This window comes from Neofelis nebulosa, chromosome 5, assembly GCF_028018385.1.
Source record: "Neofelis nebulosa isolate mNeoNeb1 chromosome 5, mNeoNeb1.pri, whole genome shotgun sequence".
Taxonomy (NCBI): Eukaryota; Metazoa; Chordata; class Mammalia; order Carnivora; family Felidae; genus Neofelis; species Neofelis nebulosa.
This window is the reverse complement of record NC_080786.1, coordinates 100,922,823-100,946,309: the sequence shown is the minus strand read 5'-3', so window position 1 is coordinate 100,946,309 and position 23,487 is coordinate 100,922,823. Positions and strand designations below refer to the sequence as shown.

General features: G+C 39.3%; 1 protein-coding gene across 17 annotated transcripts in view; it reads left to right on the top strand.

Annotated features, from left to right (window-relative positions):
• Nucleotides 1–21,509, top strand: part of PHLDB2 (pleckstrin homology like domain family B member 2) — a 232,327-nt gene extending 210,818 nt beyond the window's left edge. For all 17 annotated transcript variants that reach the window (XM_058731448.1, XM_058731455.1, XM_058731454.1 and 14 more), the window contains 5 exons: nt 10,450–10,540; nt 11,448–11,594; nt 13,609–13,828; nt 18,826–18,911; nt 19,511–21,509. In XM_058731448.1, coding sequence (XP_058587431.1) covers nt 10,450–10,540; nt 11,448–11,594; nt 13,609–13,828; nt 18,826–18,911; nt 19,511–19,651 — 685 coding nt within the window. In that variant the 3' untranslated portion in view covers nt 19,652–21,509. The remainder of the gene's footprint in view (nt 1–10,449; nt 10,541–11,447; nt 11,595–13,608; nt 13,829–18,825; nt 18,912–19,510) is intronic.
• Nucleotides 21,510–23,487: the final 1,978 nt, after the last annotated feature.

Here is a 23,487-nt window from a genome sequence, read left to right as displayed (position 1 = left end):
TTCCACAAATACTTATAGAGTGCTCTAGAGTCAACAGTGGGCTGGACTTGGCTCATACTAGCTGGCAAGTGCCATGTGTGCGTCTTTCCCCCTCCGAGTGATCAGTGATGTCATGTTGGTAGTTTGAAATTGCCCATGGGGGGAGCATGTACTCCACATAAATTGACATTTGCCATGTATCAGGGTTTTATTTCCCTCCAGAGAACGGGTTTACCAGCACAACACTGACTACGGTCAAATTAATCCTTCCTTTTTTGTATTCACTCAACCTATATATACTTACTGAGCACCGGTAGTGTCTGTCATTGCAAAACATCTTTATCATCTCCAACCCCCTCTCCTATCTGAGCCTGAGGAATTTTCCTCATCCTTCAGGCTTAAGCTTAAGTTGGAAACTCATGAAGATTTCTTCCTTTAGGGCCTTTTTCTTCTATGTTTCTATTGCGCTTGATGCTTTTTTCTATTATATCCCTGATCACATTGTGGTATGAAATTTTTCCTTTGGTAATTAATTGGTGAATTCCTCAATGGCAAGGAGGATATCTAATTACCTTTTGGTTTCTCCACCCAGCAGAGATCTTAGCAGATAGCAGGTATTCAGTAAGTGTTGGCTGAGTAAATACCTCAGGATATAGTGAAATGGACATATTTTCAATTTTGGTATTTTTCTGTGTTTGATCTATTTTAATTGGCTGAGAACCATTATGATTTCAACCTAAGAAACAAGCCAATATTCAGTAAATGTTAACTGAGCACTTGTGTGTCCTAAATGTAAATGTCTGGCTGGATAATTAATTGCCATCAACAGACTTCCATATATTGGAATGAAGCCACGGGTGGGAGCAGGAACTTCCTTCCGCTTGTGCTCTATGGCTTTGACCAGACAACTGATTGTCCTACTTGAAACAGATCACACAATGCTCTTGGTGCTGATTTGCTTCTGGTGTGCAAAATGGAGGGGTTGTTTCTTGAATACAAGAGGATGGTGAATTTTAAAATATCTTAATGGAGGGGCACCTGGGTGGCTCAGTCAGTTAAGCATCCAACTTCAGTTTAGGTCATGATCTCACGGTTCATGAGTTCTAGCCCCACGTCGGGCTTTATGCCGATAGCTCGGAGCCTGGAGCCTGCTTCGGATTCTGTGTCTCCCTCTCCCTCTGCGCCTCCTCTGCTCATGCTCTGTCTCTCTCAAAGAAAATAATAAACGTTAAAAAAAACCCACATTTTAATGGAAAATTACCATCATGTAAATAAAATTTATTTCATTGCAAAGGTTCAAATAATCTGCTCTCCCTCCACCTAAAATTAAAAAAAAAAAAAAATCACAGAGACAGAGGGAAAGTAATATCGGCAAGGTCTACTCAGCTTTAGGTTTTTTTGTATTTCATAAATGAAAAGAATATGAGAGACCCTTTATTGGGGCGCCTGGGTGGCTCAGTTGGTTAAGCGTCCAACTTCCCTCAGGTCATGATCTCACGGTTCGTGGGTTCGAGCCTCATGTCGGGCTCTGTGCTGACAGCTTGGATCTTGGAGCCTGGCTTTGGATTCTGTGTCTCCCTCTTTCTCTGCCCCTCACCCACTCACACTCTGTCTCTTTCTCTCTCTCAAAAATAAATAAACATTTAAAAAATTAAAAAAAAAAAAAAAATGAGAGACCCAACTATAGGTAGCCATTATAGCAGGAAATTTTAGGGGTGGGGGGAAAACGAGAAAAGGACAGATGCTACATTCTGCGGTAAAGAACAGTGAATTTTAATTTTGGCATTAATGGGTAGAGTATTAATATTACTGGATATATCCTGCCAGAGAAAGAAAGGAGTCTCTGGGGGAAAACACTAACGCAACGATGAGAATCATATTGCTGCTTGTCACATGGAAATGACCTCAATTGAAGGAGGAGATTATGTAATGATAAAAAATAGGATTTTTTTCTTTTTTGCTGCCATTATGATGTCAGGTTAGAGGGCTGAGTGTTTTACATTATTCAATATTAAAATATGCAATATCTCACTTTTTAAAAAGTTCAGTATGACTGCTTGGGGGGCAGACATTGAGTATGGGGAAGGGCTTGTCTGGGCCATGCCGGTAGGTGCTGGGAGCTGATGTTTTCAGAACAAAAAGCCTTGAATTTTGAGTAATTATTCGTAAATGACAGTCAACTGACCAGTCAGATGTGGTGCTTTTGAATAACAAGACACAAACAAAAGTCGGCAGCCCACCAACCATCATGCCATAAGGGCAAGAGGAATAAAAGTGGGCATTAAAAGCAAGAACACAGATGGGTCGCCTGGGTGGCTCAGTCACTTAAGCGTCCAACTTCGGCTCAGATCATGATCTCGTGGTTTGTGAGTTCAAGCCCTGTGTCAGGCTCTGTGCTGACAGCTCAGAGCCTGGAGCCTGCTTCAGATTCTGTGTCCCCTTCTCTCTCCACCCCTCCCCAGCTCACACTGTGTCTCTCTTTCTCAAAAATAAATAAACATTAAAAAAAAATTTTTTTTTTTAAAAAAAGCAAGAACACAGAATGTAGGATGCAGGCTCCCAGTGTCAGAGTGACTCCCATTCTGTGGCACTTTGTACTTAGTCGTTATTTTGAAAACATCAGACTGTCCTCCCCTCTTCACAAATAATTGTGAAGATTTCATGTCAATATTTCCTTCGTGAACTCTTGATAGTTTGATCTTTTATTTTTCTATTCGTGAGCCGTCTTTTGTAAAGAAATACACTCTATGCGGTTTCCCGTCTTGGCGTTTTCTACTCCCCACCTCATCCTCCCCTCCCAAAATTGAAGTGAATATTCATCCCTTCAAATTACCACTCCTCATGTCTCATATTTATTTTTTTATTATTTTTTTAAATATGAAATGTATTGTCAAATTGGTTCCCATAAAACACCCAGTGCTCATCCCAACAGGTACCCTCCTCAATGCCCATCACCCACCCTCCCCCCCCCCCACTCACCATCAACCCTCAGTTTATTCTCAGTTTTTGAGAGTCTCTTATGTTTTGGCTCCCTCCCTCTCTAACTTTTTTTTTCCCTTCCCCTCGCCCATGGTCTTCTGTTAAGTTTCTCAGGATCCACATAAGAGTAAAAACATATGGTATCTGTCTTTCTCTGTATAACTTATTTCACTTAGCATAACACTCTCCAGTTCCATCCACGTTGCTAAAAAAGGCCAGATTTCATTCTTTCTCATTGCCACATCGTATTCCATTGTGTATGGTAAACAACAGTGGTGCATCAGCGGGTACAGGAAATTACCCAAAAAGGAACCACTTCGATTCTAAGTACCAAGCATTACACATTCAGTTCTGGACACTTAACACAGTGACAGGCAAAAATTTAATTTATTTTTATTTGCTCACCCAGTTGCTTTTTACTAAAATGGCTTCCAAAGGTAGAGAATGAGCATGTTCCCCTAACTATGCCAAATGAGGAGGACAGCATCACCGTAGAGCATTCCTGGCAGGGGGTTATTCGTGGCCATGATTATCTTCCATTCTTACTTCACGTAGACCTGACTCAGTGGTAATACCAATCACAGATAACCAATCACCATGGTCAGAAATTACTAATAGTATTTATTCCATATGACTGTCTGATCCTTTGAACGTCAAAAAAAAAAAAAAAAAATGAAGCCCAAGTGGAAGATACTTGTAAAAGGTCTAGTATAAAAAAGAAAGAGAGAAACAAACATTTTTCTTCTGTACCACCATCTACTTTAAAAAGTTCATGCTACCCTAAGATAAGCTTGTATCCACTATTATAATGGAAAATTGGGGCGCCTGGGTGGCGCAGTCGGTTAAGCGTCCGACTTCAGCCAGGTCACGATCTCGCGGTCCGTGAGTTCGAGCCCCGCGTCAGGCTCTGGGCTGATGGCTCGGAGCCTGGAGCCTGTTTCCGATTCTGTGTCTCCCTCTCTCTCTGCCCCTCCCCCGTTCATGCTCTGTCTCTCTCTGTCCCAAAAATTAAAAAAAAAAAAACTTTGAAAAAAAAATTTTTTAAATAAAAAAATAAATTAAAAAAAATTAAAAAAAAAGAAAATAATATGATAAACATCAGGCAAATGGGTAATAAGAAACTAATGTTTGGAATGTATATTACGACACCACATCCTTAATGAGAACTTTTTGAGGTTAGATAGAGAAAGAAGAGACTAAAACATTTTCCCTTTGTGTGATTGTTTTTAAGTTATGTATGAAAATCCCCTAAAATGATATGTATATTAAAGAGGTAATTCCATGCTGAAATTCTAGTGACATAAACCTGGTCTTGTGGTTTATTATGTCACAAAAAGCCATTTGTAGAATTATAGAACTACTCAGAGTTGTGGGTACACTGGCCTTTCCCTTTTTGTTGAGACATCATTTTTGTGTCTGCCAGAGAGTTACTTGAGTCACATAATGTTTTTGCTTTTTCAGCATCATTACTTACACCATAAACAAACAAAAAGCTAAGAAAACAGGTCTTGGGTCATAGAAAACAGCAGCTGAGAGTCAATTCTGCATAAAACCTCTACTCTGCTAAAATTACTGACTTGGCTTATACCATGCAGATCCCTGCATACCGCCTGCAATGATATGTTATTATCACAATTGCTATTACTAATTTCCTAAGCCCTGACCTTGTGCTCATACTTGGAGAAAATGTTGAGGAACTTGATCCCTCATTATGGCTTAAATACCAGCAGTGTGCATGGGTGGTGGGGAGCAAGACTGAGTATGGGGTTGAGGGCAATCCACGGCTGAACTTGGCTTTAAGGGATGCTTTCATCCAAATTCCGCATGCTTCTAATTTCTTCAGTTTAGGCAAAGGTTGGTATTCTGCTTTCTTCCCCAGTATGTCAACACCCAGTGTATGCATTTTATTCTCGGGAGTTCTTTCAGAAGAGATCTAGACAACCAAAGTGATCGCAGGGGAGGGCAGCCATGTGTCAAAGGGACTGGATATGTCAAACCATGTGAACAATGGTCAGGAGGGGTTAGAGGGCTTGTGTTCTTGTAATATTCAAGGAGCTACTGACTAGAGAAAAATTAGACCCCTTATAAGGAGTAATAATTTGCTTAAGCTGAAAAAGTACTTGAGAAGATTCATTGAAAATAAATAATCTGGTTCTTCACTTAGTGGTAGTGTTAGTGCACTGACAGCAGTCCTGGACAAGTTTTGTGTGTCTTTATGGAGAACTTTGTTTTGCTTGCATTGGTTTTGTTTTGGTCTGGTTTTGTTTACTTATTTCTTGTATGACATCGTTCTTAGCTTTTCTCTCTTCCTTTTTTGTTTTTGCCTTTGCCTATGAATGACTATTCTGAAAAGCACCAAAACCCCCAAATCTGCTATTTGGATGCTTTTCCCCTTGATGGAAGCTTTTTTTTTTTTTCTTTATGTATATGGTTTTTGCCAAAGTCAGTCGGTAAAAAGAGGTCTTCAGTTGATAAAATAGAATGTTACTAAGTGGGAAAGGCAGTCAAAACTAGTCATCTGTATACCATTAATGGCCCAATGACTCATATCGCCAGCATCCTTACAGCATTGACATCGAAATTTATGCCTGCCTTTTAAGGAAGGTCCGAAGTTGAGGCAATGGCAGGACACATTGCTCCTCTTGTAACTTTGAGAGGCTTGCGAAAGCAAAGATGAGTGTTGTGCTATAGGTAATGCAGGATAAAGCTTATCTCCAGTGACTTCAGACTCTCCTCCTATACGGCAGGTGCTACACCAGATGGCATTTCATTTGCTGACATTTGGGTATACCATGGATGCCATGGTATTGACAAACCTAGACTTCTCCCTACATTCCTGTTGCAGTGGCCTTTGCTTGTCACTCTAGGTGCAATCCCCATGGGACATAAAAGCAAAACTGGTGATGACATGGTAGGACACAGCAGAGAAGTTTTGCTGAATAAAAATGGTTTACATGTCAAGGAAATACTAAACTCAAGAATAGTTGAAGTAGAACCACAGAGAACAAGTAGGTACTCATGGATACAAATTATTTTTTAAACAAAATAACCAAAGTAGCTTTAAAAGTATAAAAGGAGAGGGGCGCCTGGGTGGCTCAGTCGGTTAAGCCGCCGACTTCGGCTCAGGTCATGATCTCGCGGTCCGTGAGTTGAGCCCCGCGTCGGGCTCTGTGCTGACAGCTCAGAGCCTGGAGCCTGTTTCAGATTCTGTGTCTCCCTCTCTCTGACCCTCCCCTGTTCATGCTCTGTCTCTCTCTGTCTCAAAAATAAATAAACGTTAAAAAAAAAAATTTTTTTTTAAGTATAAAAGGAGAGCTTAAAAAAAAATAGGTGACTGTAGGTGCCTAAAAGTTATGAAGACAGGAAGTGGTAAATGTTAACATGTACTTTCTGTCCAACGTTTTCAGAAAATTGAGTTTCTTTGGAGCGGAAGTTAAGACATTTATGGAATATTGCCAAATAGGCAGATTTAAATATAATTGGCAGAAAATAATTATAAATATTTATATATATTTATATATATATATAATATATATATTATTTATATATATAATATTTATATATGTTATTTATTTATTATATAATTATTTATATATATAATATATATAATTTATATATATATTTAAATATATATATATATATATATATATATATATGCCTGAAAAAAATTCTAAAATAAGAATGAACAGAAATATTTAAAGACAGGTAACTGTTTTAAAACTTGCCCCCAGGATATGCCCAAATTACAGATACATGAAAAACCATGGGCTGAAAATATGTGTTTCTAACCGAGTTATTTCCAACCAATTCATGTGGATAGGTTTCATGTAGCTCAAGGTCATACTTAGGCCAGTAATTGGAAGCTGTAGAAAGACAGATTTTGATTCAACCTAAGTATCAACATTCTAAGAATGTTGTCCGGTCGATGAAGAAATGGATACAATAAGTTTTCTGTATCTAACAATGTTCAGGCACAAGCTGGAGGAAAAGTGAGTATGTTGTAGAAAGAACTATAGGGTAGATGGAGGTTAGACTCTTGGTGAGGGCTTTTTTGGTTTTGTTTAATTGATGAGTTTTTGAGACCTGAGACGTAGTGAACAAATTATTTATTTCCAAATAAACTGGAGACATAAGACATATATATCTGATGTCACAGAGAACACGATAGAATATAAACATGATTTTGTGCTGTTCTAGGGCCTGATGTTTGTCCGGGGCTTTCTCAGTTGAGCTGACAAAGTGTGCCCCTTTAACGTCTGTGAGGTTGACTATTCTTAATAAGGAGGAATACAAATTCTTGCACAAAATTTCAAAGATTTTTTGGGGCGCTGGGTGGCTCAGTTGGTTAAGCGTCCAACTTCAGCTCAGGTCATGATATCACAGTCCATGAGTTCAAGCCCCGCATCAGGCTCTGTGCTGCCAGCTCAGAGCCTGGAACCTGCTTCAGATTCTGTGTCTCCTTCTCTCTCTGCACCCCCCTCAGCTGTGCTCTGTCTCTCTCTGTCTCTCAAAAATAAATAAACATTTAAAAAAAAATTTTTTCTTTAATCCTTGCTGGTTGAAGAGAATAGAATTTACCCTTTTGTACCTCTCCCAACAGTTCATGGAAATAATGAGGAGAAATTGCCATGTTTTTGTCCTTGTCAGGAGAACACTCCTGCCTAAAAATGGGCCCAAAGTAACCCTGCAAAGTACAGAGATTAGTTAACTTCTAAGGATACAGCATTCCTAAGGCTGTCCCTTTCCTGGATGAATGCATTTTGTAATAGGGCCGGAAGTACTGATTTTTTTTTTTCTAAAAGATAATTTTTTAGAGCAGTTTTTGGTTCACAGCAAAACTGAGCGGAAGATACAGAGATCCCTGTCCCTGCACGTACATGGCCTCCCGCATTATCAACATTCCCCATCAGAGTGGTACATTTATTACAGTTAATGAACCTATGTTGAGGGGCGCCTGGGTGGTTTTGGTGAGGCATCCAACTTCAGCTCAGGTCAGATCTCACAGTTCGTGGGTTCAAACCCCACGTCGAACTCTGTGCTGACAGCTCAGAGCCTGGAGCCTGTTGCGGATTCTGTGCCTCCCTCTCCCTCTTCCCCTCCCCCACTCATACTCTGTGTCTCTTTCTCTATCAAAAATAAATAAACATTAAAAAAATTTTTTTTCATGAACCTATGTTGACACATCATTGTCACCCAGGGTCCATAGTTTACAACAGGGCTCACCTTTGATGTTGTGCATTCTGTGGATTTGAACAAATGTATAATGTCACATATGCATCATTAATTACAGTGTCATACAGAGGGCTTTCATTGCCCTAAAAATCCTCTGTGCTCTGCATATTCATCCTTCCCTCCCTCCCACCCGCCACTTCAAACCGCTGGCCACCACTAAACTAATCTTTTTACTGTCTCCATGGTTTTGCCTTTTCCAGAACATCATATAGTTGGAGTCATACAGGGTGTAGCCTTTTCAGATTGGCTTCTTTCGCTTAAATATGCATTTAAGTTTCCTCCATGTCTCTTCATGACTTGATAGCTCATTTCTTTTTAGAGCCGAATAATATTCCATTTTCTGGAAGTGCTGCCATTTAGTTATTCATTTACCTACTGAAGGATATCTTGGTCGCTTCCAAATTTTGGCAATTATGAATAAAGCTGCTATAGAGCTGCTATTACTGACTTTAAGATAAACTGTATGTATGACGCTGCTGTGGTCATTGATCTCTAGAAAGGAATTTAGCCCTATGCTTGAAACAACCTAGATTTGAGTTGATCAACAATATAATTTGGGGAGATATACTAAAAATTATCCTTTTCATTTTCATATGAATTTAACTTTTTAATATTTATTTATTTTTGAGAAAGAGAGAGAGAGAGACAGAGTGCGAGCTGAGAGGGGCGGAGAGAGGAGAGGGAGACACAGAATGTGAAGCAGGTTCCAGGCTCTGAGCTGTCAGCAGGGCCCGATGCGGGGCTCAAACCCACGAACCGCGAGATCATGACCTGAGCTGAAGGTGGATGCTCAACCGATCGAGCCACCCAGGTGCCCCTTATTTTCATATGAATTCGTTTTTATATAAATGCATCTGACATGAATCCCTACTATGTGCCTCTATGCTATGGAAGATACAGGCACAAAAGCGTCTCTGTCACCAAGAGAGTCTAGAAAAGAAGACCTATATTCAATGGCTATACAAGGATACATGCATAGGAAATAACACTGGTTCTCTATGGCTGGAATATCAGAGTAAAGAAGTTTTGACCTAGGTCATGCCCTTGTTTCCAGAACACTCAAATAAAACGTCAGTAAGAGAAAAATAACATTTTTTGGTTTGCGTTAAACATTTCCAAGTTCTTCTATTTCTCTTTTAGTTACTTACCCTAACTGTTCTTGCAGCTTTTACTCCTTAAGGTTTTTGCCTTCACTTGTTTGCATGATGTCTTTCTCGAGATGCATTTCTTATAAATTCTCCGATTAAAAAAAAAAAAAAGATGCATTTCTTTTGAAGCTCTTGAATCTTTTCATAGCGTTTCCTCATTGGTATATGGTGGATGAGTATTGGGTATCATTGACAAAACTAGCCACCCACCACCCTTCTGTTGCACCTACAAGAAAAGTCTTTTTTTAATTGGCATCGTCCTGTAAGAAATAAAATGTCGGGGCACCTGGGTGGCTTAGTCCGTTAAGCGTCTGACTTTGGCTCAGGTCACGATCTCAAGGTTTGTGAGTTCCAGCTCCACATCAGGCTCTGTGTTGTCGGCATGGAGCTTGCTTTGGATCCTCTGTCCCCCTCTCTCTGCCCCTCCACCCTCCCTCAAAAATAAACATTAAAAAAAGAAGAAATAAAATGTCACAAGTATGTATTTTTTTAGTAATCTCTACACCCGATGTGGAGCTTGAACCCATGACCCCGAGATCAAGAATCACACACTCTTCTAACTGAGCCAGCCAGGTGCCCTCTAAAATGTCCACGTGTATAGAGGCACAGCAAAAAAGCAGCTGAGAACACATATTTCCAAACCAAATAAAGTGTCTTCAAACCTTAGGTATCATCTGCATAGAACTCTGTAGATAGTCTTATTGGTCTGGTATCTCTGAACGTTTAAATTAAAAAGAAGGCCTCCCACAGTCCATTAATTTTTAGACCTTGGAAAAAGTATTTTGAGAACACACTTTGTAAGATTTAGTTTGCGTTTATTTATTTATGAGTAAAGCACTCTACTTTAGTATTATTTTCCTTGCCTATATTTTGTCTCCTAAACTGAGATAAGCCAATGTCACCTACAGTTTTCAGACCTGAACTGAGTTTCCTTTTCAGGCCAATGACTCTCCTAAGTAACATCCTTTAAATTACATTGGATTGCATCGTTCACCATCCTGGAACCTGTGAGCAGGTGTGCGTGTGCACATCTGCGTGGGTACTTAAAGAGACATCCCTCCCAAACAATATTCTTGAAAGGGTATTTTGTGTTCTGCTGTGTTCTATTCAGTGCCAGCACTTCAAATATTGCCAGAATAGAAGAAATGGAGAGACTTTTGAAGCAGGCGCATGCGGAGAAGACTCGGCTGCTTGAATCCAGGGTAGGTACAAAATCTTTCCACCAGAGGTCAATGAGCTCATGGTTCAAGCTGTCCTGCACCTGACAGGAAACCGTCCTTGGGCCTTATTAACCAGTATAATCTTGGAGTCATCACTCAACCTTTTTGGTCTCATTTTTGTTACCTGAAAAGTAAGGGTGTTAGGATTTCTTGGCCTCCTGACCGCACTACAATATTTTGTAATTTAAAATAGGTATAGTGTCAACGTAGACCGAAATGAATGCTTTGTATTGAATTTTCCCTTTGATGGCCACTGTGGTTGCCTGCCAAAGAACAAGGAGGAATGTCATGTCTTTATGTTTTCTCTCTTCCTTGCCAGCTTGTGTGAACTGTGCTATTGTAATATTTAAAATCCCACGTTATTGTGACTGCATTTCAAGCCAGAATCTGAACTTCCTTAGGAATCCCCCTAAATGCCTTTGCATCCTGCTTTAAAGGGCCCCTCCTTTCCTCTTCCGACTTCCCCGTGGGCTTCCTCTGCTACCTCCAGCCAGGAAGCCGCAAAGCAACAAAGAAACCAGAGGGACCGATGGCCTTCAGTTAGAAGATGGCCACTGAAAGGAGGGCTCAAGGTCATGACTAGTGTTGGGTGACCAGTTTGATCCTTTGTTTTAAAAATGCGAGGGTTGTAGTCAACAGCATGAAATGACTGAGTTCCACAGCTGGATGTTCACTTAATATTCAGTTGTTAACTAAATGTCATGGTTGCCTTTCTGTGTGGGATGATTTTAAAAACTATGTGAAGGGTGATTCTAGTCTAGGTGATATATTGTAAGAGCCCAGGCTATAAAGCCAACAATTGTCTAGGGAGAATTTTCTTTTCCATTAGTTGGAATCATCCAAGTATAACCAGTATATCTTAAAATTTGTTCGGAATAATGATATTTAGGAACGGGAAATGGAAGCCAAGAAACGAGCTCTGGAAGAAGAAAAACGACGCCGAGAACTCCTGGAAAAACGATTGCAGGAAGAAACTAGCCAGCGGCAGAAGTTAATTGAAAAGGAAGTAAAAATAAGGGAGAAACAAAGGGCACAGGTTGGTCGGTCAGTCTGGATGGATTAGAATAGGTTGCCCCCTGCTGGTCATTGTTTAGAAGACAGTCATGCTGTGTCAGGATGGCTTTCTTGGCACGGTGCTCAGCAGCCCTTCTTGACATGTAACTGCCGGGACAGAAACAAACAAACAAACAAACAAACAAACAAAATATATGCTTATCTCAAAACTCATTGAGGGGCACCTGGGTGGTGCAGTTGGTTAAGTGTCCCATTTCGGCTCGGGTCATGATCTCATGGTTTGAGAGTTTGAGCCCCACATTGGGCTCTCAGAGCCTGCTTTGTTTGGATCCTCTGTCTCCCTCTCTTTCTTCCCCTCCCCCCCCCCTTTCTCTCTCATGCGTGGTGTCTCTCAAAAATAAGTAAACATTTTTTAAAAACTCATTGAGACCTACTACTCAAATGATACTTTGGTCACGCATAGAACAATTCGGCGGGAGAGGCAGTTTTTCTTCTGCCCATTTTTGGGAGTATATTTAAAAGGACCATGTTTTTCCAAGCAGCTTTGAAAAATGCAGCCAGATACTGAAAACAAATACAACACCCAAACTAAAACCTTTGGCTTAGGAAGAGAAAAGTTTCTATGAAGCCATTTTTGGAAGCAAATACTCCAGAACAAAATAATTTTACCAACCCAATTTCTTGGTAGTTTTTTTTCCTAACCACTGTATTGTCACACATATCCCCTTTGCTACAGCCGTCCACACATGTGTGCAAGGTTACTGAACTCCAGCAAAACTCAGGAAAATCACTCATTTCCTTTCACTTCCTATCCCGCTTATCATAGAGTTTGAATCTTTGCAACTAAAAAGCTGCTTATATAATGTAGGTCGGCTGAGGAACTAAAATAAAATCTTGTGAAGTGCCAATTATTTCAAGTTCAAACCCATTTTACCAAGTTTTACTAGACTTCATAAAAGGTACTGTTCCTCTTAGTCTTCATAGTTGCTGGCAGTTTGGTAGCATGGCAGTGACAGACCCATCTTGGAGACTCTGTGTGCTTTTGAGGTATCAGTAAGTCTCTGGCATCTGTCTAAAGCCAAAGTACCACAGACTCAAAGGCAAAATATTGCAGGAAAAATTCAAAGTAAAACTTGTTCATTTTATTTCATTATGCCTATCCTTTGCCAAATTATGATTCGCGGTGAAGGTCATCCCTGGCTATTTGGTATTCGAAGCCAATCCAAAAAAGTACAATTCTCTATTTGAATCCTAATTATAAGGTTTTCCTCCAAGTATATATGTAGGTCATTTTCCCCAGGGCAGAGGGATGGGGTTATTAACAGAATAAAGTCAAACACCATTTTGGAAACGTGACCCATGGTGATACGTGCTTCCTAGATTAGATGTACTTCTCTACTCCAGCCATAGTAAAATAAAAGACATCCACATACATCTTTTCCATATCTGCTCATTGGATAGCTCATTGAGTACGGCTTTGATTCCACATCTCACCTTATTTTAGCTTCACTTCTCAAAACATACATCTCTGCCTTCAGTTTCTACCAGAGGGTGTGTATCAGCCAACATGTATAGCTTTAGGGGATCTCGCAGGGCCGGGGGGAGGGGAGGGGGCGGTATACTTACTAAATACTGTTCACCAGTCATGTCATGTCTGAGATTATTTAAGAACTAATGTTAGGTGGTGATAGGGAGAGGCCCAGGGAACTTCGTGCCTCATTTCCCTGTGTTTTGAAGGGCGATATGCCTCTTGTAAAACTAAGGTTAATGACGTTTTTCCATTTTCTCATCTGCCCTTCTCAAGGAGTAGAACCTGTCCACCTGAGTTTATCCCTCCCCCTCCCCCGAATATTGTAGCATCCTTCTGAAAACGCTATGCATTTTTTAAACTCCAAAGAATAATGTTTATCTTCAGTTCTCATAATCACATGAACATTTGAATGCTTAGGCTTTCCAGTTCATGTCCATTCAAATAACTGTGACCTTAAACGAAATAAGTACTTAGCTATATATGACACGGGGTTGTGCTTTTCCAGGCCCGACCTTTGACACGCTATCTGCCCGTCCGGAAGGAAGACTTTGATTTGCGAAGCCACGTAGAGACTGCCGGCCACAATATCGATACCTGTTATCATGTATCGATCACAGAGAAGACCTGCCGAGGATTCCTTATCAAAATGGGTGGAAAAATTAAAACTTGGAAAAAACGATGGTTTGTGTTTGATCGGAACAAGCGCACATTCTCTTATTATGCAGGTGAGTGATAAAAAACTCTTAAGTGATATATTCAAATCAGGAACTCTCTGTTAAAGAGCAAAGGTAATAAAAGTCAGTATAAATAGGTTGATTGGTAACTAATAGAATTAAGGGTGATATTAGCTTTGTAGGTCTATATTATTTTATATTAGGGTTGTATAGTCCCATGATATGTATGATTTCCTCCCTAGAAATAAAAATTTGGGGCACCTGAGTGGCTTAGTCAGTTGGGCATCCGTCCGACTTTGGCGTGGGTCATGATTTCAAGGTTCAAGGGTTCGAGCCCTGCATTGGGCTCTGTGCTGATAGCTCAGAGCCTGGAGCCTGCTTTGGATTCTCTCTCTCTCTCAAAAATAAATAAACGTTAAAAAAAAATTTTAGGGGCACCTGGGTGGCTCAGTTGGTTGAGCGTCTGACTTTGGCTCAGGTCAGGATCTCGCAGTTTGTGAGTTCCAGCCCCGCGTCGGGTTCTGTGCTGACAGCTCAGAGCCTGGAGCCTGTTTCAGATTCTGTGTCTCCCTCTCTCTGCCCCTTCCCCACTCATGCTCTGTCTCTCTCTGTCTCTCAAAAATGAATAAACGTTAAAAAAAAAGTTTTTTTTTAATTTTTAAAGAAATAATAAAAATTATCTATTATTTTAAAAGTGTGAATTAGTCTGTTCGGGTTCTGAAATAACCTGAAGTCTGAACAAATATTAAGTGGAATTTATCCTTTTAGACCAAAATATTGACTTTTATACCACAAAGCCAGAAAAAAGGTTTCTGTTTATTTATTTATGGTCATATGCCCTATTTAAGTCACACACAATTAGGCAGCCTTAGCTGACAGACATCCAGCTACAGTTTGTAAATTAGAATGTTATTTAAGCCGAGAGTAAAGCTCATCAGTGAACAAGTGACCAAGTATTTATTAACTGACTGAAATATTTTTGGATTGCTTAAATGGTGGATTGTGAGAAACATACCCACCTGAGTCTTCAAAAAAATGCAGGAATATTTATGTAACTGCTGTACTTACTAAAAAGTCTCGGGGCACCTGGATGGCTCAGTCCATTAAGTGTCCAACTCTTGATTTCAGCTCAGCTCATGATCTCAAGGTCGTGAGATGGAGCCCTGTTCTGCATTGAACGTGGAGCCTGCTTAGGCTCTCTCTCTACACCCCCCACACACACACCCCTCTCTCTCAAAAAAAAAAAAAAAAGAAAAGAAAAAGAAAAAAGTTTCTTACTTACTCCTGGGTCACATATGAAACACGTCCATTGTCAGCACATATTTAGCTCTGCTCTCTTAAGCAACTAAAGAAAAGTAATATCATGCAAGAGTTTATGAAGAGACCCTGTGGTGACTTTATGAGCGTTTATGAGCAGCGTTTATGAGTAATGTCAAATAAAGAATCAATTGTTAAATCAATGTAATAAGAAATAACAGTCTAGTCACTTAATCTACATAGTGTGAGGTCAAGATATGTTTATGAAGAGAAGTGTGAGGCACCAAGAGGCATGTGGAAAACAAGGAGACCCTGGCTGGGGGGCCCCAGAGTTGGGGTGGGGAGGACCCAGGAGTGCATGCCGTTCAGTTAGGAGCTCTTTGGTGGGGCTCCAGTATGCAGTTAATGCTGTAGTGGCCCCAAGCGAATGGCCTAAACCCCCTTCTGGGTTCCCTGCTTACCTCTTTTGGGCCTTCTGATCTTGGGTTCTAAGAAAATCCAGAGATGTTCTCTTCAGTTAGTACAATAGGAAAGATGACAGTTTAATGAGAAATGCCAATTTATGTCTGCAAAATCCATAAACAAAACTTTGCCCTGTGCTAGTCTCCAAAGACAACCTCACCCAGAATTTTCCAAAGATAACATGTTAATTAACTTCAGACAAAACAGCTTCACTCTTCTTCTCTGCTTCTCTTCTCCGAGACCCTTATTTCGTTCTTTCCTCTGTCAGCCAGGTCAGCTGCTCACTCCCTCCTCCTTCTGACCCATGTCAGAACCTGTGCTCCTAATGACCACGTAAACGCATTTTTCCAAATGTAAACTTCTTGGTGACCAGTTTTCTCTTTAAAAAATATATTATTTTAAAAATATTTTTATTAAAATATTTTATAATAGTTTTTATAATATACAACAAAAATATATTTTTATATATATCTACATGTTTTATGTAATATATAATAAAAAATATCTCTTTTTGATAGATGAATGATTACTCAGAACTGTAACATATAAAACAGGCAAAAATTATGTTTCATTTAGCTTTTTAATATTCCCATATTATATAACTGACCAGTGCGTCCTAGTTTGACAGACACTGTCCATTTGGCTCTGTTTACAGCCATCAGTAGCTTGTCCGCTCCCCTGGCCTCCGCCCCTGCTCTTTCCCCAAACATCACCAAGTGCAGGAATAGATCAGTCCACAGGAAGCCTTGCAGATTGCAGTTCAGGCTGGACTTGACCCCACAGACACCACACCCGCCCCTTCAGCTTGTCGTGAGGTAAAGGGTACCGTGCGTGTGAAAGAGCTGTAAACATGAGTTCTGACAGCTAATGTCATAAGTCTCTGTGCTCATCACAGAGTCTCTGTGCCTCCATGCTTGGCCTCCTACATATTAACTGGGTAACCTTAGAAGAGTCTCTAAAGAAAACTGAGACAGAAAATATATCTGAAAATTGATGGGCTAATGCTACCAAAAGGAATGAATAGCTTTGTCGTGTCAAGTTACAATAGCGTTATTAATTCTCTTAGGTCACAATGCTCTTGTGAGGCCAGCATTTTTGAGAGTTCTTTCTCAGATATGAACTGCCCTACAAACCAAAGGTTCATTCCCCAGTTTTCTGCCTCCTTGAAACACTGATGAAATTTACTTTTAGCTCCAGATTTTATTTTACACCTGCTTTCAGAAAGTAAAGTATTATTGTATTCCCATTAATACTGCAGTATCCTTCCCAGTGAACGGATTGAAACCCACTGAACGTGGCATTAATTAAAACGGTGCTTCCCAAGGAAGAGTAAAACAAACAAACAAAAAACCAGAACACATACAAATATGGCCCATGGTCAAACATGGTCAAATAAGTTTGGGAAATGCTGAGTTAAGTGTAATTTAATAGCTTTATATTTTCCACTGAACCTCTCAGGGCTATTGTTTTTCAGACTAGCTTTCCATTGTTGTTGGAAAAAAAGGGACATTCTTGGGTAAAAAACTTAACAGTAGAACAAAAGTGTAGGGGGCACCTGGGTGGCTCAGTCAGTTAAGCATCTGACTCTTGATTTCGGCTCCGGCTCCGGTCATGATCCCACCCCACATGGGACTCCCCACTGATGACACGGAGCCTGCTTGGGAGTCTGTCTCCCTCTCTCTTTGCCCCTCCCCCACTGGTTCTCTCTCTCTATCTCTCTTTCTCTCAAAATAAAAACAAATAAACTTAAAAAAGGTCTATACAATGAAAATAAGTCTCTTTCACATCACAAAAGTCTGAAATATCTTTTCAGATTTTCTCTATTCATTTATATATACATTTTTTCAGATATATGTTTATATATGTATATGTTTCAGATAGATGTATATATATGCGTGTATATATATATATATGTGTATATATATGTGTATACACATATGTATATATACACATATATATATACACGCATATATATATGTATTCTTTCTTCTTTAATACAGTTAAGACCAGGGGCTCCTGGGTGGCTCAGTTAAGCATCTGACTCTTGATTTCGGCTCAGGTTATGATCTCACAGTTTGTGGGTTCGAGCCCCACATCGTGCTCTGTGCTGACAGCGTGGAGCCTGCTTGGGATCCTCTCTCTCTCCCTCTTTGTTTCTGTCTCTCAAAATAAATAAATGAACTTCAAAAATACACAGTTGAGACCAAATTCTTCACTCTGTTCATAACTTTTGTCGCATAACAGTATTTCAGGATTTTCTCTGACGAGCACTTGCCGATCCAGCTCAGTCTTTCCAGTGGCTGTGTGGATTCCATTATGTGACCCGACCATAATTGGATCAGTCCCCTGTTAGAGTTCAGACACATTTTTTGCTGTCTTCTGCTGTAACAAACACAAATCCATGTGCATGTGCATGAGTAGCTCTTATACAATAAAGTTTTAGAAGTGGACTTGCTGAGTAAGAGAATTTTTTGCATTTTTAATTGGTGCATTTTCCCAAACCGCCTTCCAAAAGGAGCTTTCTTATTTGCACTTCCACCAACAGGCTCTCTCTTTTTGCAGCCTTATCCACGCTTTGAACACTTTTTAATATGCTCACATGCATTTATGATCTTCTCTGTGTTTAAATTACAAAATATTTCAAGAACTTATTAGATCGTAGAGTGATGCTGTTTGGTTTGTGATTTGGTTGCTTTTGTTTTTGTTTTACGTTTTTGTTGGGTTTTTATGGCAAATTTGATGAAATCTTGGAAACAGTTTGAAACATGCTGCATTGAAAGATCACTAAATTATTGACATGAAGCTCTACTGGGAACGGGGAAAAAGCATGCTGAACAAGAAATTCATAGAAATATAAGTGGAATATTAATAAATAGAAATATAAGTAGAATATTATTTTAAGTTAGGTAAAAAAACCACCCTTCTTAAAAAAACAAAAACCTTCTTACAAATCTCATTACGACAGCTCTACATATTAACATTTCCATTACAACCACAGTTTTGGAGAACGTGGGGAGATAATCAGTATTGGTGTCAGCAGTGTTTATATTTTGTGTGCTAACTTGACTGTCAGTAGCTCTGGGTTGTCTTTTTGACTGCAGATTTGCTAGAGAGCTTTGGGCAAAATCAATTAGTCCCCGAGGTTTGGGCTGATGGTTCCCTTTTTGTTCGTTTTTTTTTTCAAAATAGAACTGGGCTAATGCCTTCACCTAAATTATCTGAATTGATCTCAGGTAACTTAAATACTAGATAAATATTGTAATAATTATACTGAAATTATAATCTTCCCAGTCTATCGTTGGTGATAAGGTATTTAACTATTATTGCAGACAAGCATGAAGCTAAATTAAAAGGAGTAATATACTTCCAAGCCATTGAAGAAGTGTATTATGATCACCTCAAGAATGCTAATAAGGTAAACACTGATTTTCAGATGTGAATGAATAATTGGGTTGGAAAAATGGTTTTTGAACTGCAAGCAATTTAGATGTGTTGCTCTGACATAACAGATTGATATGAGCAGAATCACTCTAGAAAAGCGAACATAGAGTAATTAGTATCGCTGATCTTTGGTGGAAGAAAAAATCATGGTGAAATGAGAAAATATTCTGGACATATTGATTCAGGAGACCTGCTAAGTGACTTGCTGAAGTTCGAAGAAGGGTCTACTACCTAGTTATAAGGAAGGATCTTAGTAGGACTAAGAATAGCAGCGGTTATTTATTGCGTACATTATCTAGGCACTGGGCTGGAGCTTTATCTGCAAAGTAGCTGCTAAGAGGATTGATTGGTGAGCTGTGTGAGAGTTATTGTGCAGTGAGGCCAGAAAGATAGTCCTGAGAAAAATGCTGGAGGTGGGGGTACAGGTTCTACGAGAGCAAAAGTAATACCAATTGAGATTTCCACAAACTGGAAAACTTTTGAAGAGGAAAAAGCTCCCATAGATGTCTGTGTTATTTAATGTTACGATTTCAGGATGTTTGTTTTACATTCTTTTCCGTTTTTGATTTTTAGAGTCCTAACCCATTACTCACCTTCAGTGTCAAGACGCATGACAGAATCTACTATATGGTCGCGCCATCGCCGGAAGCCATGCGGATCTGGATGGATGTTATAGTTACTGGCGCAGAAGGTTACACCCACTTCTTGTTGTAGCGAACTGGCGCCAACAGTGTACTTCCGGGCAGACTGCAATAGTCTCTTACAAGAATGAAGCCATATTCAGTCCGGGATGGAGAGACCCGGACCCACAGGCCCATCCCTTTAACTGTGTATACTCAGAACTCCTTTTTACATTAACAGGAAGTCATTTGTAAAAGAGAAAAAGGGGGGGTTGAATTCAAAGCTTGACGACAAGTAGCGAAAGGATTGAAGCACCTGTGAGAAAGAAAACACTATTTTGGTAAATAGCATCACTTATAGGAACACTTCTTATAAACTGTTTTTTATCAATTGTTTACTTTGGTGAAATAAACTGAACAGTTTACAAAAATGTATGTACTTGGAAATACGAAATTATTTTAGCACCCAAATTATTGGCATTGACATTATTCGTTAATCAACTGACGTTTTAAAAACCATTTTGCTGAAGGTTATTTTGTAAGTAGAAGCAAATAAGGGGTTGGAGGAGAGTTTTAGGAGTTTTGCCCTAATTATTAAGTACTGCACCTAAACCAAAGACTTGACGTGACTTCTGTTTAATAGTGGCAGTTTCAAGTGATGAACTGTATTTGGTGTTACTCTACATTTTAAAATGGTACTTTGATGCCATCAGTTGCCCAGGAAGTTGACTCTGGAGAGTTACCACTGGCATAGCGACTGTACATATATAGCAAATCACTTGTTGTAAAAGAAGAAAAAACAAAAAGTTGTGTGTTTTAGACAGAAGCAGTCCTATTAGACAGGCATTCTGTCACTTGGAGCGATTAAAAATAAAGAGACTATTTCATGTTTTGCTAAAGATTTCTCCATTCCCGGTGCTGAGAATAAAGGTAGCCAGTAGCCGATTTCCTTAGGTTGTCTGTTTGCTCTTTATCGTGGAACACACCTCTTTTTGCAGCCTCACGTGACATAACGATGAAACCAGAGCCCTATTTTCACCAAAGAACAGACCAGTGAAAATACATACTTACAGCAGTAATGTTATAGAACAAGGAAAATGAACTCCAACTTAATGTTCTCTGTAATGTACTATTTTATTATGTATTTCTTTACAATTAGCTTTAGTTTTTTTAGAGTTAATTTTTCTTGAATGAAATGACTTCAGGCAAGTCTCTTTTATAACAGTTTTTCAAATGCCACTTATCCTGGTCTGTCATGTTGTGTGTATTTGTAAGTATGAACGTATTCTTTCCTAGAAGTTTGCAAATGAATAGAAGTAGAGAATAATTAATGGCTTTGCTTACTAGTACAAGGTGAAATGACTAGATTGGAAGTGTCCATAACATCTTGATCTGGCCTGACTGGGTACAGTGTTTAAAAATTTGCATTCTGGTTTGCACACATGTATACACGTTGCCAATAATAAGATTTTGCAACTGGATGACTCATGATTTTACTTGAACAGTGGAGGACAAGGTCACTATTGCAGAAGACAGTTTTATAATCTGTTTTTTTCAGACATCAGCCCTAAACCCTTGTAATGATCTAAGAGAGTGAAATGCAGTTGCTAAAATTTTGTTGGTTAATGTAAGATATAACTTTTCTGTACTGTACTGTACTTTCTCTACAGGATTATGAAGATATTCTAATCAACGTTATATTATGCATGATGTAGTAAGCCTTTTAAAATGTGTGTTAAAATATGTTGAGTATGGATTAAAATGTTGACCAGATTTCACAGCTGAAAATAAACTCATCTCTCACCAGGAGGTTACCTATTGGTGACATAAGAGGAGATGGATTAATCAGCAAAAGTCAATTGTCAATCTCCATAAAGGTGGAGATTTTGTGTGCTAACATTATGATCTGTAGTTTTATAAAACTGAAATGAGATGACTCCTGACAAATGTGACATCTGACCGTCTTTTTGCAAAGATGCAATTATTACTGGGGATTACAAGGGCTGTGTTTACTTATCTGACAGGGGAAAAAAAATCACGCAGGTGAGAAGTAAAGGATTTTACTTGAAGGCAACCTCACTTGTCTCCCTGGACTAAGGCAGCAGATTTCAAAGAGAGAAATGGCCCTGAACAATATATCCTTACACTCCTGATAATGAAGGCAACATTGACAGTGGGTACGGAAACAATTGGTCTACTTCAAGCCCATCACTGTAGGTAAAAGCATCTTCACTTGACACTAGCCACAGTTTTTCATGATTTGTTATACTGATAAGGGCGGATAGAGAAAACAATCTATGGGGTTCCCTACTCTTTTGAGCAGTGTTTTTCCCACTATGGAGACAAGTCAGATTGTTTTCATTTTGCTGTACATAAAATGCAAGACCTACAAAAATAAAAGGAGAGAATAGGGACAGGAATGATTGAGAATATTTGCAATTATCCAAAACCCACAGTGAGAAATGTTTATTGTTAAGATTTAAAGGACGATGAAGTGACACACTTTGTCTATCACCTTAGTGATTTAGTTTCTTTGGAATCTACAACAGGCCTAATGGAGAACTGGCAAAATAGCTCAACAACTTTTGGAGTGCATCCTGAAATCGAGCAGCTGTCCTTGCTATCTGTTTCTGGCACTACACCACTCAAGAAAGATCTATTTAGTTTTTATGTATCCAACTTTTCCCAATGTTCCAATAAGACAGGTTCTCAAGACTCCAAAGATAGGCTGGATTCACTGTATCCAACATTTGCCTTTAACTCTAGCACCAATCATTGCTCCAAAATGTATGACTAACATAGTAAAGTGGCTTTACTTAAGTATTTTATACCAGCCACCTTAACCTTAAGTAGAAAAAAACTAGATAAGATCTTACTTGCTGATGCCTGGGGCCCCCAGAATTCATTTTTTTTTTTCTTCTGCTTGCTTATAAGAATAGTGCTGTAGGGGTGCCTGGGTGGCTCAGTCGTTAAGCCACTCACTCTTGATCTCAGGGTTTTGAGTTCAAGCCCTGTGTTGGGCTCCAAGCTGAGCAGAGCCTACTTAAGTAAATAAATAAATTAAATAAATAGGGGTGCCTGGGTGGCTCAGTCGGTTAAGCAACAGACTTCGGCTCAGGTCTTGATCTCACAGTTTGTGGGTTCAAGCCCCACGTCAGGCTCTGTGCTGACAGCTCGGAGCCTGGAGCCTGCTTCGGATTCTGTGTCTCCCTCTCTCTGCCCCTCCCCCACTTGTTCTCTCTCTCTCTCTCTCTCGCTCTGAAAAATAAAATGTAAAATATATATATATATATATATATACATATATATATATATATATAGTGTATATATTTATGGTGTGTGTGTGTATATATATATATATATAGTGCTGTAGCAGATTATATGCATCCTTAGGAACTAATACTGTTCTTTACAGAAGAGTCACAGACTGGAGCCACTAGATCAAGGGCGCTGAAAATGATGCACATTTTAAATTGTGCACAGATTACTTGACAGAAGAGTTTAGCAATTAACCCTGCTACCAACCATACAGGAGTGCCAGTTTTCCATCATCCTTGCCCATAGTTGCTCTGTTAATTTTTCCCAATCTGACAGGTGAGAAAAATAACATGTTATTTTTTTTATTCACATTTTTCAATTAGTGAAGTTGAACATCTTTATAGATGAAGCGCCTACTCACAGCCGTTGGCTAATTCCATTGAATTATAGGGTTTTGGTTTTTTTTTCCTTATTACTAGGAGCAGGCTGAATAGAAGTATTAATGTTCTGTTATCTGTGCCGTAAAATCAGGTTTTCTAGACTCTCATTTGACTCAAGATGACTTTTACCGTGAAAAAAAGTTGTTCACATGCAAACATTTTTGTTTATTCCGGGTTTCATCTCTTGCTTATGAAAGTCCCTTCTGTCCCCAAACTACAAAATACTGCCCTA